Genomic DNA, 16,593 nt, shown 5'->3' on the forward strand with positions numbered 1-16,593 from the left:
TACTCAGGTGTCCACTTGTATAAAGTATGTGAAAATGTACCCCAGCACATACAGTAATGCTATGCGACGTCCCAAACTGGACACATCTGAGAGTAACTTTTTTCCATGTAAAATGTGAATATTTCAATGGGTATTCCAAATATATTTAAAACTTAGCCTATAATGAACTATGTGTGGAGCTAATTCTCTGCTTTGGTAGGACAGGCGCTCACACTGACACACACACACACAAACACACACAAACACATATATGTATGTATGTATGAAATGAGCAGATTGGTGAGATAATGCCAGTCTTTTGAAATGATCTGTTTTTTTTTTCTCTCTCTCTCTCTCTCTCTCTCTCTCTCTCTCTCTCTCTCTCTCTCGTTGATTAACACAGCGGCCATTGGGCTAAAAATACCAATAATAGCATGCATATAAATATAATACAAGCAATAAACGCTGCAGCACGAAGAATCGTGCTGTGATCACGAAATACGCTTCCCATTGAAATACATTAGTTTAAAATTAGATAAACGTGTCCTTGTACACGAATCAATAGATTAAAGTACGTGAACATTTCAGGAACTGCCGTGAGACTGGGTTGTGCCATAGGATCCCTGTCTAACCAAAACTATTTTTTGTGTTCTTTCTTTTTGCCAGCATGTCTGAAAGATCCCAATTGTTGGATAACTTGTCTCCATTCCCCCTCAGATAGTTTACAAACAGATGTTTTCGACGAATTTGCCAATCCAATATCCAATAATTCAATGACTCATGTGCATTCAATTGGTTTAGCTTCCAGTGCGTTATATTGTATTGTAATAGACGAGCAATAAAATACAGCCAGGCATGAAAGATTGATATATTATCCAGTTGTTGTGCAGTTGCAAATAGCCTAATATTCTATGAATCAGTACAAGGCCCACAGCAAAAGTCGGCCGTCATATCAAATTTTGTCTTTTTTGGGGTATTCAATACTTTCTTTGGTTCTTCATCTTATTCGAATATTTTAAATGGTTCTTCATGAAGGCACAATTACATTCACTTATCACTTGAACGCACCCGAATAGTTCTTAGTTATTTACGGCTGCCCTCTACTGGTTTAGATGCAGGTACCACACCTACAATTGATTCAACATAAAAAAGAGTAATAATAACACAAACATTTATTATTAGTAGTATTAATATTATTTATTATTAAACGTGTTTTGTTTCAACTCTAGCATTCGTTTACATCCTTCCTTCCTCCCCTCTTATTTCCCTTTTCTGTGTTTCACCATTCTGCTGGAAGGTTTTCCTGAGGCTAAACAGTATATAAGAGGGGCAATATTTTATGTGTCGTGGTATGTAAGTGTGTATAAGTACAACAGCATATAGTAGTAGGGTCAGTTAGTCTGTCCTGCAAGCCTCCTCTTCAGCTCAGCATTCTCTCTTTGCAGCACTTTATTCTGAAAAAAGAAAGAAAAGAATGATGAAAAGATGAGGCAACTGTTAAACAATGCAGCACTGAACATTACAAACATTTAGAGTTCGTAGCAGCTGGTATCAACACCCTTTCAATTCAGCCATGAAGGTAAACTGAGAACCAAAAAAAAAATCAAAATAAATTCTGCATTATGACAGAATAAACTGACCCCAGCTCTGATAGTAATGTCAAATCAAAAGTAGAACTAACCTTATGTCTGAGGGCTTCCACTATCAGGTCTCTTCCTCCCCTGATGCTCTCCTCTTTTTTTGAAGCTCGGAAGACATCCCCAATAACTGAGACCAGCACATGAGACTGAAAAAAAGGGGTTTAGAAAATGTATATTTCCAATATTAATGTTAGGGTTTTCCTGCTCAAATAACAACAATAAACCATCACATTGTTCCTGTAGGGAATGCACAGCTGTTAATGCTGTACTGGGGGATACTCACAAACTTCTTGCTCTGGAACAGATAACAGTGGTTCATGTCTGCTGCAGGGTGTCTAGCCACAAATCCAAAGACTTTGGGTGAAGATGGAAGGACGGCGCAGAAGGAAATAGTGGACAGAGGGCATGAGTACAACAAAAACTGAGGGTATAGGAAAGACAACGAGGAGATTAAAAGTGATCATTCAAGGCCAAAGAAAGCGAGTGATTGAATCCTGTGTATCCTTGGACTGGTATCACGATAACTAGTACACTTTTGTCACGCACCTTGGTTTTGTTTTCCAAAATGTCTATCCCACTCAGCGACAGGAAGAGCTGGACTTTGCTCTTCTTCGCTACCTTTTCTGAGGAGTATTTATCTGGTGTCTAGGGGTACGATGGGAAGGATTACATGTCATGTTTACTGCATCTTAACAAGTTCATAGCTCATATTGTGGATACAAACTTGGTTTCCCATTAGAATACAAGTTTTTGATGTGCAGAAGAATCCCAGCATCCGAGTCAACAATTTGCATGAAGAGTTGCATGGACATCAACAGGAAAATGATATCAAGGGAAAGACTGTTTCCCTGTAAAGAGGAATAATGGCAACTAAAATGGGATGTGAGTCGTAGTTGCTGACCTTTAGGCTCTGAGCTGCTTCAGACAGGGTCTGTAGTCCATCAGGACGGACCACCTCAACTCGGCCAAGAAACTACAGTTTAGAGAAATAAATGCACGAAGCAAAGAGGAAAATGGGGTTTTAAACAAGGCTGAATATCAGATTAAGAAAAGCTGCTGTTCTAATACTGCGAGATACACAATGTTTACAGTATATATCGGAAGTCCAGTCCATGAAACCTAGCGCACACTGTTGTTCAGCTGCCATTATTAATCACAAGTATCTTCTCATGTACTCTAATTTCCACATTCAGAATGAGATTTTCATGTCAAAAATCCAGATTTACCTTCACTTGAAAGGAGATCTCATTATCGTCCTCCGAAGTGTCGCTCATCTTAACTCGTCTGGAGCTAAACTAAACCCTGCAGGCTGACATAAAGATGCATCTTAGACATCTAGGGGTACATACAAGTTTGAATCATTAAAGAAGTACTGTAAATTCATCTTACCTTTGTGTAAATATACTTGAACCAGAGTGAATCGACTTCTTATTGCATTACAAACGGATGGGTGTAAAGTCTATTGGAGTCAATGATTAACTATCATGTCTTCCTTATTGGCCTTTATCAGATATCCAGGGTGCCTGGAAATGTCATTGATAAGCTACCTCTCATAGGTTGTTGTTCAGACAGACCTGCCCCCACTGCTAAAAAAAATTCACTGAAGAGTTCTTAAGATGATTTTTGGACCTCTTGTTTTTTTTTTTATTATAAAGCAGGTCTAGGTGCTATATGAATACTGTGAAAGTACCAAAACGCTCAATCCACGAAGAAATATACACAGCCTGTATTCAGAAACTGTGCCTTCAAACGAACAGTCACAGAGTCTGTATGGTTGTGATGTCACAACTATACTATATATAGGTAGAAATTGCCGCTACGGTGCCGTTACAGTCATTCCCCGGCTGCAATGACGGTGCAGAGACTCTGTCAGCGAAGACGCAGAGGACCCAGATATGCTGACCAATCAGAGCAAACTGGACAGGTGCTAAAACAGAGCGTTTCAGACAGAGGGTGAATACAGTATATTTAGACAGACAGTATAGGAAAAAATAATGTTTTTGAACATAAAGCAGGTAAACATGTTCTAGTAGAAACCCAAATTACAAGTATGAACGTCAAAATGAGCATAATACCGGCTGTTATTTCATGCTAGATCGTCCGAGAAAGACATTTCTACTTTTCTGTTTCAGTATTGCATGAATTTAGAGGATAACAGGGTTTTGGGTGATTTCCCACTAATACTGTGATTGGAGTCAGCATCTGTTCAATTTAAGGTTCTTTCACCAAAGTAAGACTATTTTGACCATCTTAAGCTGTTATTTCTTGCCAGATGCTTTGGGAAGTGAATTCTTAAATTAAAAAGGTTAAGATTTGTATGAATATGAATATGGTTATAGTGAGTTCCCACTGATACCATTACTTTGATTGGAGACAGCATTTGTCAAATGTTCAGTAGTTTGAGTATAAAAAAAAAAAAAAGAACTTTTTGTCATATTTGCTGACAGTAGTAGGAGACAAATAAAGTGGAAAGAATCATGTTACTCTGCCTCCCTCTAGTGCTCCTAGTGGCATTTGCAAGTCTTCACTGCACCGGAAGATCAACAACCAATCAGAGCCAAGGGGTCTCTAACGCAGTGTCAATCACTGCTTGTGAACTGGTCAGCACTGATCAAATATGAATGAAGATGTAAAATGAAGATTCTGTTACTGCATTGCCTAATTCTCGCCTCAAATGTTTTCAGAAACCTATTTTAGTGTAGTTAAGCTGTAAAATGATTTGGGACTGAGTTTAGCCCAAACCAAATCAGCCACTGGCCGGAGCAAACTAATTACTAATGATTTTTTCACAGATGATCTGATTCATGTAGTAGTCAGGATGAAGTGAAGGTTTGAGCAAATATGACAAAAAAAAAAAATATTTTTTTAAGTAACCAACCGTAGCTTTAATTTTGATGTTATTTTGCCAAATAAGACTATTCATATATATTAAGCTGTGATTTCTTGCCAGATGCTTTGAGAAACATGTCTTGTCCAGATGTACTGTAGACTCAATGGGAAAAAAAAAAACACACACACACACACACACAAAAGAACTTCCATACCAACTGTATTTAATGTTTGTTTACAGTGAGTGCCACCGAATCAATGCTCAATCATATATATATCTTTATATTAGAGAGTGCATACAATGTCAATGTCTTAATCATAAGCCAATGAAAAGCATTATGGTCAAAGATGATGATTGTGGTCAGAGGCGACATAAAGGGAAGCCTAAAACAGACAGAGTTCAAATACCTGATCATGTTCACAGGACTGATCAACTTTTAAGCCATTTCAGACGTGAAGTAATCTACTGCGTTTCACAGAGGAGATGCAGGTTTCTGTTAAAGAGAAAACTCAGACATTTAACTGCTGGTTGATGCTCTGTCCCACAAAACAACTCAAGTAGTCTCATCTATTTGTTTTAGGCAACGTGAGAAAGGGGCAGACAGACAGACAGGTGGTCAGCGGACTCTGAAGTGAGCTGTAGATGTAGGTGAGAGAGAGATCCCTTTTTTCCGGTGTGCTTTATGTGAATGAATGAGGGGAGGAACAGCTGAGATGAACACCACCACCCATTCAGATGGACGCAGATGCGATAGAGCTACTCTTCATTATAATGGATAAGATTAATAACACGTTCCACATTTTCCAACAGCAGAACTGGACCCCCCCCGATCAATACACACAAGACTCTATTCCATCAGCATCTATCTGCGTGGTTGGTGCGGCGACACGGTCGTCGTGTACTGCAGTCCTATGAGTCGTTGACGGACATGGTCTCCATGGCGTTGGGCAGGTTCTGGTCTCCTCCTCCCTGCTTCTTCTTCTTCCCCCCTCCATCTTGCTGTTTCTTTGCTTTCTTAGACATCTCCTGGTCGATAGGAGCGGGCTTGACGAACTTAATGATCTCTGTCAAACCTGGGGGGTGAAAAAAAAGAAGAAAAAATAATGTATTTCAGCACTTCAAACAAATAAATGAATAAAATCAACAAAAAGAATAACACACAACGTTGTACATACAGTATAAGAAAATGAATACCACTCCACACCGGTTAGCTTAGCTTAGCACGACGGCTGCTTCTCATTTCAGTTTGTGTGTGGAATAAATATAAAAAAAATACGATTTTCGTTTTATGCTAAGCTAGGCTAACTGGTTGGTAGCTGGCTGTAGCTCCATAGACATCAGAGTGGTATCAATCTTCTCACCTAACTCTTGGCAGGGAAAAAAAAAAAAAAAAAAAAAAGGAAATAAGCGCAGTTCCAAAAATGTCAAACTATTCCTTTAAGGAGGTTGAATACAATTTATTTCCTTTTTTTTGCTCAACAGCGACCACCCACTTTTTGAACGGTTCTGGAAGTGATTTTTTCACTCCATTGATCGTCCACGCAGACGCTGTCACGCTTAGGATTGTGGGTAGTTTTCTTGAAACAAGGTTGATTTCATGCAGACTTGTGACTTCTACAGGAGCATAAACCCCTAGCTCGTGGTAAATCTAGCTCGGATGGCTAAAACATTATGGCCAACAATCCTAATCCTGATTTAGAATATTAATGGGATTTTCACTTCTGGAACCACACTGTTCAGCTCTATTCATACAGACAAGTAAACATTTTTTTTTTAAATGCAATATTAAAGCAATACTATGTAACAGCACCAACACGTACAGCTCGCGCGGGGCGCGCAAGCTGTAGTTCCAATGAGGCAACCTGTAGGGGGACCGAAGCGGGAAAAGTTTAGCTTTAAAGCCTTAGCAGACACTTAAATCTAAAGTGTGTAGTTTCTGTCGCCCCCATGAGGAATTCTAAGTAATGACAACAAAACTGTCGGCGCATCCGCGTAAAACAAGCCTTCCGTGATCACTTGGCCTGTATTTCTTTAATGAACCAAATGCTTCGTAGCATCTATGTGTTATCTTCTTGCGTGGACACAGCACACACGCCGATGTGAAACCATTCAGCACAGCTTACCAGGAGGCATGAACGGCCTGAGCATCTCTGGAATAACGATGCCTTCTTCGGTTTGGTAATTCTCCAGGATGGCACACATCACGCGCGTGGTGGCGCACATGGTTGCGTTCAACATGTGCACAAACTCAGCCTAAAAAATAAAAAATAACATACAGAGAGAGGTAGTGTGTTAATAAAACCCTCAACTAGGGCTGGGCGATATGGAGAAAATCAAATATCACGATATTTTTGACCAAACACCTCGATGTCGATATTGCAACGATATTGTAAGGCTGACAATTGGTGCTTTCACAAAATATCTTCCACATTTAGATTTTAGATAAATAACCATCAGTAATGTGGATATAATGACTAAGTGGTTAAAGGCAAATAATAGAACAGCTACAACAGTCTGGTAAATTCAGAAAATGACATCACTTTACTGTAATGCAGCCTTTAAAACCAGGAAAAGACTAAACTTACCATGTAACGATATTACAATTCTTCAAAATCTAAGACGATATCTAGTCTCATATCACGATATCGATATAATATTTAAATATTGCCCAGCCCTACCCTCAACCATATTCTGGAACTGAAATTAGCTGCCCAACATCAGCCACTAGGATTAGGCAATGGTTAGGGTTAGGTGCCTTGAAGTCAACAGTCGCAGCGCTGCCTTGAAGTCGACGTTGGGGGGCTTAAAACGCCATCGAGCGGAAAAATTCAACGTTACGCACAGATACGGGGCTCACGTCGCACAAGCTTAAAAATAAAAAGATTTGTGTTCTAATGTGTAATGTTGTAATTTATTTTTGTTTTAAAAAGTTGGTATCGAAAAAAAGTATTTAGGAACTGGTAGGGCTGGGTACTAAATTCAATACTTTTTAGGCACCGACCGAATTGCCTCTGAAGTATCGAGTATGGAAAAATGCCTCCTCATTCAATACTTAAGGAGTAACTCTCATCAGCGTCAGAGAGCCATTAAGCATGCAGAGGGCTTCTACCAAGACCTAATAATGTTTGTGATTGGCTGTCTAACATTACACATTGTAGAGACACACAGGAAACTCGACGTTACGCACAGAGACGGGCTCACGTAGTAGGAGCTAAAAAATAAACAAAAAGATTTGTGGTTTAATGTGTAATGTAATTTCTTTTTGTTTTATAAAATTGGTATTGAAAAATAAAGTATTGTTTATTAACAGGTATCGGAGTCACGGTATTTGTATCGGTACAGGTATGGAAGATTTTTTGAACGGCTGCACGGCTGCGTTAGAACAGAGCACTCGCCTTGTCCATCATCTTCTTGGTCTGTCCGTAGCGGATGCGGAGGCGCCTGGCCTGGTAGTCGGTGCAGTTGGAGCAGGAGACCAGCTCTCTGAAGGCCCCAGAGCCAGGGAACCAGGCCTCCAGATCCAGCTTCTTACTGGCCGCGTGATTTAGAGCACCTGTGAGGACAAACGGTAGCAATTAGTTAGCTGACATCACGGTCTGATCATCATGCAAGCAATCGGTCCTCTAACAGCAGCTGGTAATTTAACCCAAAGTTTTCTGTCAAGTTTTTAGAGCAGCCGGCACGTGTAACGTGTTGGTGCCTAAACGGTGCCTGAACAGATACTTTAAAAAAGATTTTGTCTGTGACATTTAAGAACGGCTTGTTTATTGCTAAGGCCATATGATCAAAATAAAATGATTTATTAAAAATGTAATAACAATAACTTATTACTAACTTATTTCACCAGTAAATTGCTGGTTAACGACAAAAACAACCACTAGATGGGAAAAGGATATTTGACAATAACTTTGAATGCACCGCAAGGCTGGCGCGTCGAGTTTCAAGTCTGGGTTGTTTTTTTCGTCAGCCGCAGACTGTTGGACATCCCGCTGTTGAAATCCTCTACAGTGAAATACAGTCACACTTTACACCGTTTAACGTTAGCTGTCAGGCATTGTCATCGTTTTGAATCCAGCTGCTGGCTAACGGTAGGCTAACGTTACCTGCTGCCAAGTGGCAGATATTTCGGTTGCCTCCGTCTCGGAGCATAAGAGAGCAGCGCAGGCATTCAATTGGCTCCGAAATGAGGCACCGAAATCTGCGTTGCTATTCGGTCCGGTAGATACCTGTCGTTAAGGCACCGGCGCCATATTAGCACCGGGTCTCGGTACCCAACCCTACCCCTAGTTGGGCGAAATTGACTGCAAGTTATCGCAAGTAACTCTTTTTTTTTTTTAACATTGGATATATTACTTAATTAACAATTAATTATTTTCATTATCGATTCATTGTTTTCTCCATTAATTGACTAACCGTTCGGGCTCTTAAATGTCGTCTTATATCTTCTCATTTTGTCCAACCAACAGACCGAAAGCCCAAAAGATTCAATTTACTATCACATGAGACAAAGACAAGCAGAAATTTGTCTTTGGAAGCAATCGGTTTTTGGTCTCCGGGGGCATACTTCCTGCCTGTTATGGGTCCCAATCACCATTCAGGAGAAGAACAATTGCATTCAAGACCTTTATTTCTAGAGTACTTCTTCCCTTTGTAGTTCCCGGGGCTTACCACTTGTGGCACCGTTTGATCAGAGAGGATTCAAAGTCAGAGCTTTCCGTTTAGCATTATAGTTTCTTTCCAATAGCTTCAAAAGTGACGCAGCATCAACAGCTTCAGCGCTGTAGAAGCGCGTGTGTCTGACCTACCCGAGACGATGTTGACGATGCGATAGGGAATTCCGAGTGACTGGTAGAACTCTTCTGCCGTCCCGATCATCTCATCAAACATCTCCCAGGATTTGCCGTCATGTGGGGAGGCATAGATGAACTGCTCAATCTACAAAGAAAAACATATGATCACTACATCGTTTATTTATGTTTTTACAAAATACCGAAACAAAAAAGGGTGAATCAATTATGTATCCCAAATTCTGACGTCAAACTTACTTGAATATTAATTATTATTCTCATTCACTACTTTAGTGTGTGCCTGCCAAACAGTTTTGGGATAATTTAAATAGAGCCCGACCGATAAAGGATTTTTAAGGCCGATATCGATACAAATATTATAGATTTAAAAATCTGATATTCCGATACATCGGCCGATATATATTTAAAAAAGAAAATCCAGGAACGCGTAACAAAACATAAACAGATTTCCCTAATATTAGATATTTGTAGTTATTTATGAGTCCTCACTAAAATAATATGATAATGCAGTTTAAAAATAAACTTGTTTTATTGTCACACAGAACAGAGGAACATGCATGTCATTCCCCCTCTCTCACACCTTTCATGTCTTTATCTGTCCTGTGGAAATAAAGGCCTAAAATGCCCCAAAAAAATAACCATATACATATATATATATATATATATATATATAAAAAAGTTCTGATAAATGAAAATGTATAAAAATACAAACTTAAGGTATGAAACTTAAAGGGTTAAACATGATGTTGCCAACAGTGATGTTGTAGAGTGCCCTCTGGTGGACAAACTATGCAACACCATCACTCATAACATGGTTGAAGGGGGTTTCGTCCGTTTTTATTTTATTTTTTAAATATTCATTTATTGGTCATTATAAATGCCGATACCGATAGTTTGGAAAATGCCTAATATCGGCCGATAATATCGGCCCACCGATATATCGGTCGGGCTCTAAATTTAAATGAGTCTAATAATTAAATAAGTTATGACAAAAAATGCCCATGTACTTATTCGAATGCTGGATTTCACCGACAATGAAAAGTAATGTAAAGCACCGCTTTTGTCCCACAGCTGACCTTCTCAAACTGGTGCACCCTGAAGATCCCGCGGGTGTCTCGGCCATGGGAGCCCACTTCCTGTCTGAAGCAGGTGGAGAAGCCGGCGTAGCGGATGGGCAGGTCCTCGGGTTTGAGCCACTCGTCCCTCAGGAAGGCTGCGATGGGCTGCTCCGAGGTGGCGATGAGGTACTTCTCGTCTACGGAGTTGTCGTCCGACTTCTCACTGCTCTTACCGATGACCTGGAGTCAACACATACAGGGTTAGAGAAGGAGTAGTCTCGCTTTGCCAAACCAGGGTCTGGCTAGTCCACACAGCATTCCAGGGGTGGGAATAAAAATGTTCTCTTGTTTATTTCAAAAGTGCGAGAGAAAACTCCGATTGGACGGATAGTCTAGCCAGCTGACTCAATTCAACATACAGAGATCTGAGGAGCAGTCAACCATAGTCCTCATAAATCCACCGGAGATTAAAATTCCAACACAAAGAAAGCGGAAGAGGAGTAGTCTATATCGATGACGTTTCATTTCCCAGATTGTTCAGGTGCCGCCAGAAATTCCGCCGGATGTCCCTCATTTCTATTGGACCGTCTGTCCAATCTGAGATTTCTGTCGCACGACTAAAACAACTTTTGAACGTACGCATGTTCCACCACGACAAGTTCCTTCCCGAGGCTATTTTGCAGAGGCTCCGTTGGTCCGTCCGAAGCTTAGCGCCGCCCAAGACAGATCCATGACAACACCTCGTTAAGTTAAAAAAAATATGTAAACAGTACCTTGTAAAGCTCTTCGTCAAACTGGCTGAGCTGGGCGACTTCCTGCATGACCTCTTTCCTCATGAAGAAGGGTGTGTAGAGCATGGTGTAGTTCTTGCTGTGGAGGATCCTTAAGGCGTAAGTGATCAGAGCCTGCTCCAGGAACACCAGCGGCCCCTGAACACAACGGAGGAAAGGGAAACATCTTAACAGCTGGTTGGTCTGTGTCTGCAGCAAGGTTATTATAGTTTTGCATTTTTCATTAGTTTTTATTTTTATTTCGTTTTGACTTTTTTTTTTTCAAATTCAGTTTTAATTCGTTTTTAAAGCGGGTTTGCTAGTTTAGTTTATTATATTTATTTTTTGAAAATGCTTAGTTTTAGTTGAGTTTTTATTAGTTTGTCTTTTTTTTGTAATATGGGTTATTTGTCGGGGGATTCAAAAAGGTCAGAAAACGTATTGTGTAATAGTAACTCAACAAAAACATCGAAATATGTATTCACAATGTATTCAACAATAACACCAGTACATAAAATGTAGCCTACATATGGTCATAAATATGTAAACAGTCTACACAAGACGCCGCATTAAGTGCAAAATGTGTAAGTGACGTGTTCCAGGAAAAAACCCTAAATAGCCAACAGACTAAAGAAGACATGAACAGGTGTTTTCAACTTTGGTTCGAGTAAAGTGGCGAACTTTTTGAAGTCAATCGACTCACACAGTTGTGTAGACATCCCAGTATCAATCCACATATTAACCCACGCTTCCTCCCACTTTTGGTGTCCCTGCGTATTTACTAACCAGCAGCTATCGGGTCGCTGGTGAAAGCCCTCCTGTAGTGTTCTCTGTCCTGTGGTTGTCTCCGTCATGCTGCCTGGCCCTGTATCCATACATCCATGTCCTGTACCGGGGTTAGCTTCTGTTTCAGGGAAAGGGGCCTTTGCGTTCTTCTTTACCTTGTTAAGGTAAGCTAGGTAAGCCTCCTAGCTTGCGTGCGCTTCTCAAATGTACTTTCAAATTCGTGGGATTTTTCTCTGTAATAAATTGTCCACATATTTTACCACCTTCCACTGCAAGGCACTTGCTTTTATCTGACACAGTCATAATCAAATATGACTCTGCTGCTTTCTTCCGACTTTCAGTACCGCTATGATGCCAGGCGAGAGGCACGGACTACGTTGTGTTCAATTTGATGTGGAATGTCGGGATTTCTGGGTTCCCAGTCGGAAACTATACGTCTACGGGAAATGTCATGGTCGGAAAGATATAACGTTATTTGCTCTATTAAAAGACATCGACAAAGACGAAAACTAAGGACATTTACTCGATAATTTGGTTTTATTTTAGTTAGTTTTGCAAACAGACATTACAGTTTTAGTTTAGTTATCGTTTTTTTGTAATGCCTCGTTTTTATTTTTATTTCAGTTAACGACAATGTTTTTCCCACCTAGTTTTCGTGATTTCGTTCGTTTTTGTTAATGATTATAACCCTGGTCTGCAGTGACTTACTTCCTTTATGTCCTGCATGTGTTGGACACTAGATTTCAACTCACCTTCAGAAAGTAACCTCTGCTCCCAGCCACAACAGCTCCCCTCTCTCCATCAAAGCCATCGATCATGACCACCAAATCCACATGGGAGTACTTCTTCTGGACGCTGCAGTCGCCCCAGGTACGCTCCACCTTGTTGTCTGCATCCTGTCAGGAGGACACGAGAGGACGCCTTGCATTAGGACGACTAATCGACCAATCGACCAACAGAATGTCAATCTGCAACAAACAAGAATGCCGGGCGCCTGGGTGGCTGGCCTGGTGGAGCACGCGCCCCTTGTGTAGGGGTTTGCTCCTCGGCACAGTGGGCACGGGTTCGACTCCGACCTGCGGACCTTCGCTGCATGTCGTCCCCCCTCCCCTCTCTTCTTGAACAGAAAAAAAAAAAGAATGCCAAACACGCTCGGAGTTCTAGCTCCGTGAGGATCGGCTACTGTTCTGTTTTTTTTTATCATTATGAACTGAATATCATTAGGTTTGGACCTGTTAATCAGACAAAATTTCAATTATTTCACTCTAGCTAAGGGAGTACAGTTCAAGGACATTTTGGGAAATTTGGCTTGCTTGCCAAGTTACATGAGAAGATCGATATCACTCTCATATGCCGAATATAAAAGCTAGAGTCAGGAGATAAGTAGCTAAGACTGCAAACAGCGGGGAAGCTGCCAACCTGGCTCTGTCCAAGAAAGCCGGCGTTTACAGTCTTTCTGCTGAGCTTAGCTAACCAGCTGCTGGCTTTCATATGAGGCGTACAGACACGACAGTGCTATCCATATTCTCATCCAACTCTCAGCAAGAAAGTCGATAGGCATATTTCCAAAAGTGTTGAACTATTCATGTCCGTGTGAAACATATTATATCTTTATAATGCACTCGAGCATTCTCGTTGCAAATGAGATCGTTATTAAAAAATCTATGCATCTGTTATTACAAAGTAATACTCCAGTTAAGCCAAATTGATATGACAAGGTATTACATCTTGTTCATGGCAGTCCAGTAGAACTGCAGACAAAGCATAACAGGATGTTTAAGTATCTTTAACACCCCTAAACACAGAACTCCCTGTGAGTGTAATAGTTTGTTCTTTGCACCAACAACTATTTATAATGCAATTTGTAGTAGTTACTAGTTGTAGTTCATAATGCCTTGCAAATATTTGACATTTTACTATATGTTATTAAAAAAAAAGAAAAATTGCTGGACCATGTGTTATCCAATGCACTTTATTAGTGAAGATCATGTCAATCAATGTGACAATATGTGACAATGGATAAGGCTACTTTAAATGCATTATTAAATCAAAGTAATGTAATCGGCTTTTTTTTTGGGGGGGCTTTTTCCGCCTTTATTTGACAGGACAGCCAGGTGAGAAAGGGGAGAGAGAGAGAGGGGGAAGACATGCAGGAAATTGTCACAGGTCGGATTCGAACCCTAGGACCTCTGCATCGAGGCATAAACCTCTCAGTATATGTGCGCCTGCTCTACCCACTGAGCCATCCCGGCCACATCGGCTCCTCCTTTAACCAGCCTGTATCAAACCACTCACCTCGTCATTGCTGATGGGTACGGATGGGTGCAGAAGGTTGCCGATCTCCCTCAGGTACTCGAAGCGCTCCGCCTCCAGCTTCATCCTCTCACTGTCACATTTCTCCACCGCCTCGTCCACTAACAAACGCACCTTCTTGATCTGGGTTACCGTCAGGGGCTGTCATAGGAAAATGAAAACGCGCAAACAATTAAGCAGAAACAAAGAAAGAAAATTAAGCAATTTGCGTGTTATTTCTTTTCAGAGATTTGTATATTAAAAATGTGCAAAATTGCTGCCATGCAGGTGGGGATAAGCGCTTAGAGCGCAGACAGGCAGTCATACCGATAGAGTTTCAGCTGTTAGGGACTCCACGTTCTGTGCTTCCTCAGGTAGAGACTCATCATCCCCAACTGGTTCCTTCCTCTGCATCCACAACAGAGAAAGGTGTTAAAGATGGCAAAAAATACAGCTCAAAACGCCCTCTCAGGTCTGGTTAGTGGACACATATTGACATTGTTATATCTCCTGTCTCACTCTATATTAACAATGACTTGTTCAGTCATGTAGTGTCCTGATGCTTCCGTACCTTCATTCTCTCCCCAATGCTCTTGCTGCAAAGGTTCTTAGCTTTGTTCAGGTTGTCTGCAGTGAAGCGGCCTGTTAGGGGGGTAAATCACAGTCAGTCAGTCCAGGGACTGTGCTTTTGAGTGTGTGTGTGTGTGTGTGCGCTGCACTAGCATTACTAACGTTAGTAGCAGGTGTGGCTGTCAGTAACAATTCACCCTCATGCAATAAAAAACGATGATAAAATGTAAACAAACTTCCTTTGCCACTTAAAGAGTAGAAACAATTGTTCAGTGGCGTCATCATGCTGGAACAGAATGACCGTCTGTAGCTACACTGCTGGGCGAGGTTGACTTGTCATGTTGCAGTCTGGGATTGCATCAGATTGCACCCGGCATCGCTAAGCTAACCCAGCATTAGCCAAACTTGTGTATAATATCAGCCAGTAACACTATGAAAATGCGTGGTTAACGAGTGCTTAGCATTCATCCATTAAAAACATTATATTAAGTAACTGTCGTTCACTACGTTGAGAATAACCATACGGCTCATTTGGATTCGTTAAATGGTGCTAGTAGCGCTATTAGCCCCATTGCGTGCTATTCTCTTCCTCTGTGAATGATCACACCAAACCTCATTCAAATATGGCTATAAATTGTTGCCAAATGTACTGACAAACACTCACGTCTTGTACAAGTTAAGTTATTTCACACCCTGTTAAAATCATGTGCACTGGCCAATACGGCATACATATAATGCACCAATCAACACGTTAACGATTTCAATAGTTAACTTTCTGAAAGAAAATCGCAGTCCACAGCAGTGTGTAGCGAACGTTCACCTAAGTTAACGTTACTGCGGTGGCAAAGCGTGAAGTTACCAAGCGAATTCATTATAAAACAGATATTTTAACAGTTGTATGCATTAAGTTAACCGAATAGAACAATTGGTCCTAAAAGTGAGTAAAGCCTTTAAGTTGTCAAGATGGGATGTAACAGATAGCTATATTCGCATACTAACAATAAAATGACAGATTTTCTAAGGGGCTTGGGCTTGAGCTATCACTGACGCTAAGCTAACATCATTAGCCACTGCGCTAACGTTAGCTACCATGACTGAAACAACAGAAATCAAAGGGCACTTACATTTTCTCCACTCTGTATCTGCGGCGACCAGTTTATCGACGAGTGTTACATCTTTAAATCTCTTCCTTTGGGTCTCACGGATGATTTCTGGATCGCCACCTTTGTCGGTGCGAAACAGGTCCAGGTCGAGCACCATCTTTCCACGCTGTCTCTCAGAGAGAGCTGACTGAGCTCACAACGATGATTCCCCAACCGGGTTGCCAAGTCTTGTTGTTCAAGTCGCTAAACCGTAAGCACGGTTACTCACATATGCCTACATATTAATTACACGTACACGAAAGGTTCACTGTCAACACACAAAGACACTTATAAACGCAATCTAATTGGTTTTATTAGATTAGGTTGACCGCTTTTTAGATACTATTTTAGATTAAAAAAAACAAAAACAAAAAACAGATCGGAGGTTTCCCACCAGCCTGGCAACATAGCATCAGCAATACATGGGAAATATACATAAATCTGAAAACACTTCTTATTTTAGTAGATGATTTTAGATACACAATAGAGAATCCATATTTCACAAAAATACAATACAAAATGTAAAACAGCTTACATTTATCCAAATGGTGTGTATAGCAGCGTGTATTTTATCAGCATAAAATTAAAAATGAAACAATCTATTTATCCATTCCTCTGTATTTAATAGATGCACATGCATAAGTAAACATGCATGTATACAATGTGTACTCACAAATGAGATTAATAGTTAATTTAGGTAGTATGCTTAAAAATACAC

General features: G+C 40.6%; 2 protein-coding genes across 3 annotated transcripts; both read right to left on the bottom strand.

Moving 5' to 3' along the window:
• Positions 1-1,152: 1,152 nt before the first annotated feature.
• Positions 1,153-3,104, bottom strand: LOC116040763 (PTB domain-containing engulfment adapter protein 1-like). Its single transcript, XM_031286390.2, has 7 exons — positions 3,009-3,104; positions 2,846-2,928; positions 2,521-2,592; positions 2,166-2,264; positions 1,903-2,040; positions 1,661-1,765; positions 1,153-1,433 (listed from the first exon to the last, which is right to left on the bottom strand). The coding sequence occupies exons 2-7, from the start codon at positions 2,891-2,893 to the stop codon at positions 1,371-1,373; spliced, it is 525 nt and encodes a 174-aa protein (XP_031142250.1). The 5' UTR covers positions 2,894-2,928; positions 3,009-3,104; the 3' UTR covers positions 1,153-1,370.
• A 1,551-nt stretch (positions 3,105-4,655) lies between these two features.
• On the bottom strand, positions 4,656-16,094 carry sars1 (seryl-tRNA synthetase 1). 2 transcript variants are annotated; one of them, XM_036008194.1, is made up of 12 exons: positions 15,858-16,094; positions 14,735-14,805; positions 14,491-14,571; positions 14,167-14,325; positions 12,624-12,767; positions 11,089-11,244; positions 10,334-10,555; positions 9,255-9,384; positions 7,845-8,002; positions 6,573-6,702; positions 5,311-5,522; positions 4,656-5,199 (listed from the first exon to the last, which is right to left on the bottom strand). In XM_036008194.1, exons 1-11 carry the CDS (start codon positions 15,991-15,993, stop codon positions 5,359-5,361), a joined length of 1,551 nt encoding a protein of 516 aa, XP_035864087.1. In that variant the 5' UTR covers positions 15,994-16,094; the 3' UTR covers positions 4,656-5,199; positions 5,311-5,358. The 2 variants fall into 2 exon arrangements, with proteins under 2 accessions (XP_035864087.1, XP_031142247.1); XM_031286387.2 differs by having other exon boundaries at positions 4,656-5,522.
• Positions 16,095-16,593: the final 499 nt, after the last annotated feature.

The sequence above is a fragment of the Sander lucioperca genome, chromosome 12 (assembly GCF_008315115.2).
Source record: "Sander lucioperca isolate FBNREF2018 chromosome 12, SLUC_FBN_1.2, whole genome shotgun sequence".
Classification (NCBI taxonomy): domain Eukaryota; kingdom Metazoa; phylum Chordata; class Actinopteri; order Perciformes; family Percidae; genus Sander; species Sander lucioperca.

Coding starts and splice junctions, on each gene's coding strand:
- LOC116040763 (XM_031286390.2), bottom strand. CDS start 2,893: ATGAGCGACACTTCGGAGGACGATAATGAGATCTCCTTTCAAGTGAAG. Junction 2,593..2,845: donor AGATCTCCTTTCAAGTGAAG/GTAAATCTGGAT, acceptor TCTAAACTGTAG/TTTCTTGGCCGAGTTGAGGT. Junction 2,265..2,520: donor AAGCAGCTCAGAGCCTAAAG/GTCAGCAACTAC, acceptor TCGTACCCCTAG/ACACCAGATAAATACTCCTC.
- sars1 (XM_036008194.1), bottom strand. CDS start 15,993: ATGGTGCTCGACCTGGACCTGTTTCGCACCGACAAAGGTGGCGATCCA. Junction 10,556..11,088: donor TTGACGAAGAGCTTTACAAG/GTACTGTTTACA, acceptor TGTTGACTCCAG/GTCATCGGTAAGAGCAGTGA. Junction 5,523..6,572: donor CAGGCCGTTCATGCCTCCTG/GTAAGCTGTGCT, acceptor TTCACCCCCCAG/GTTTGACAGAGATCATTAAG.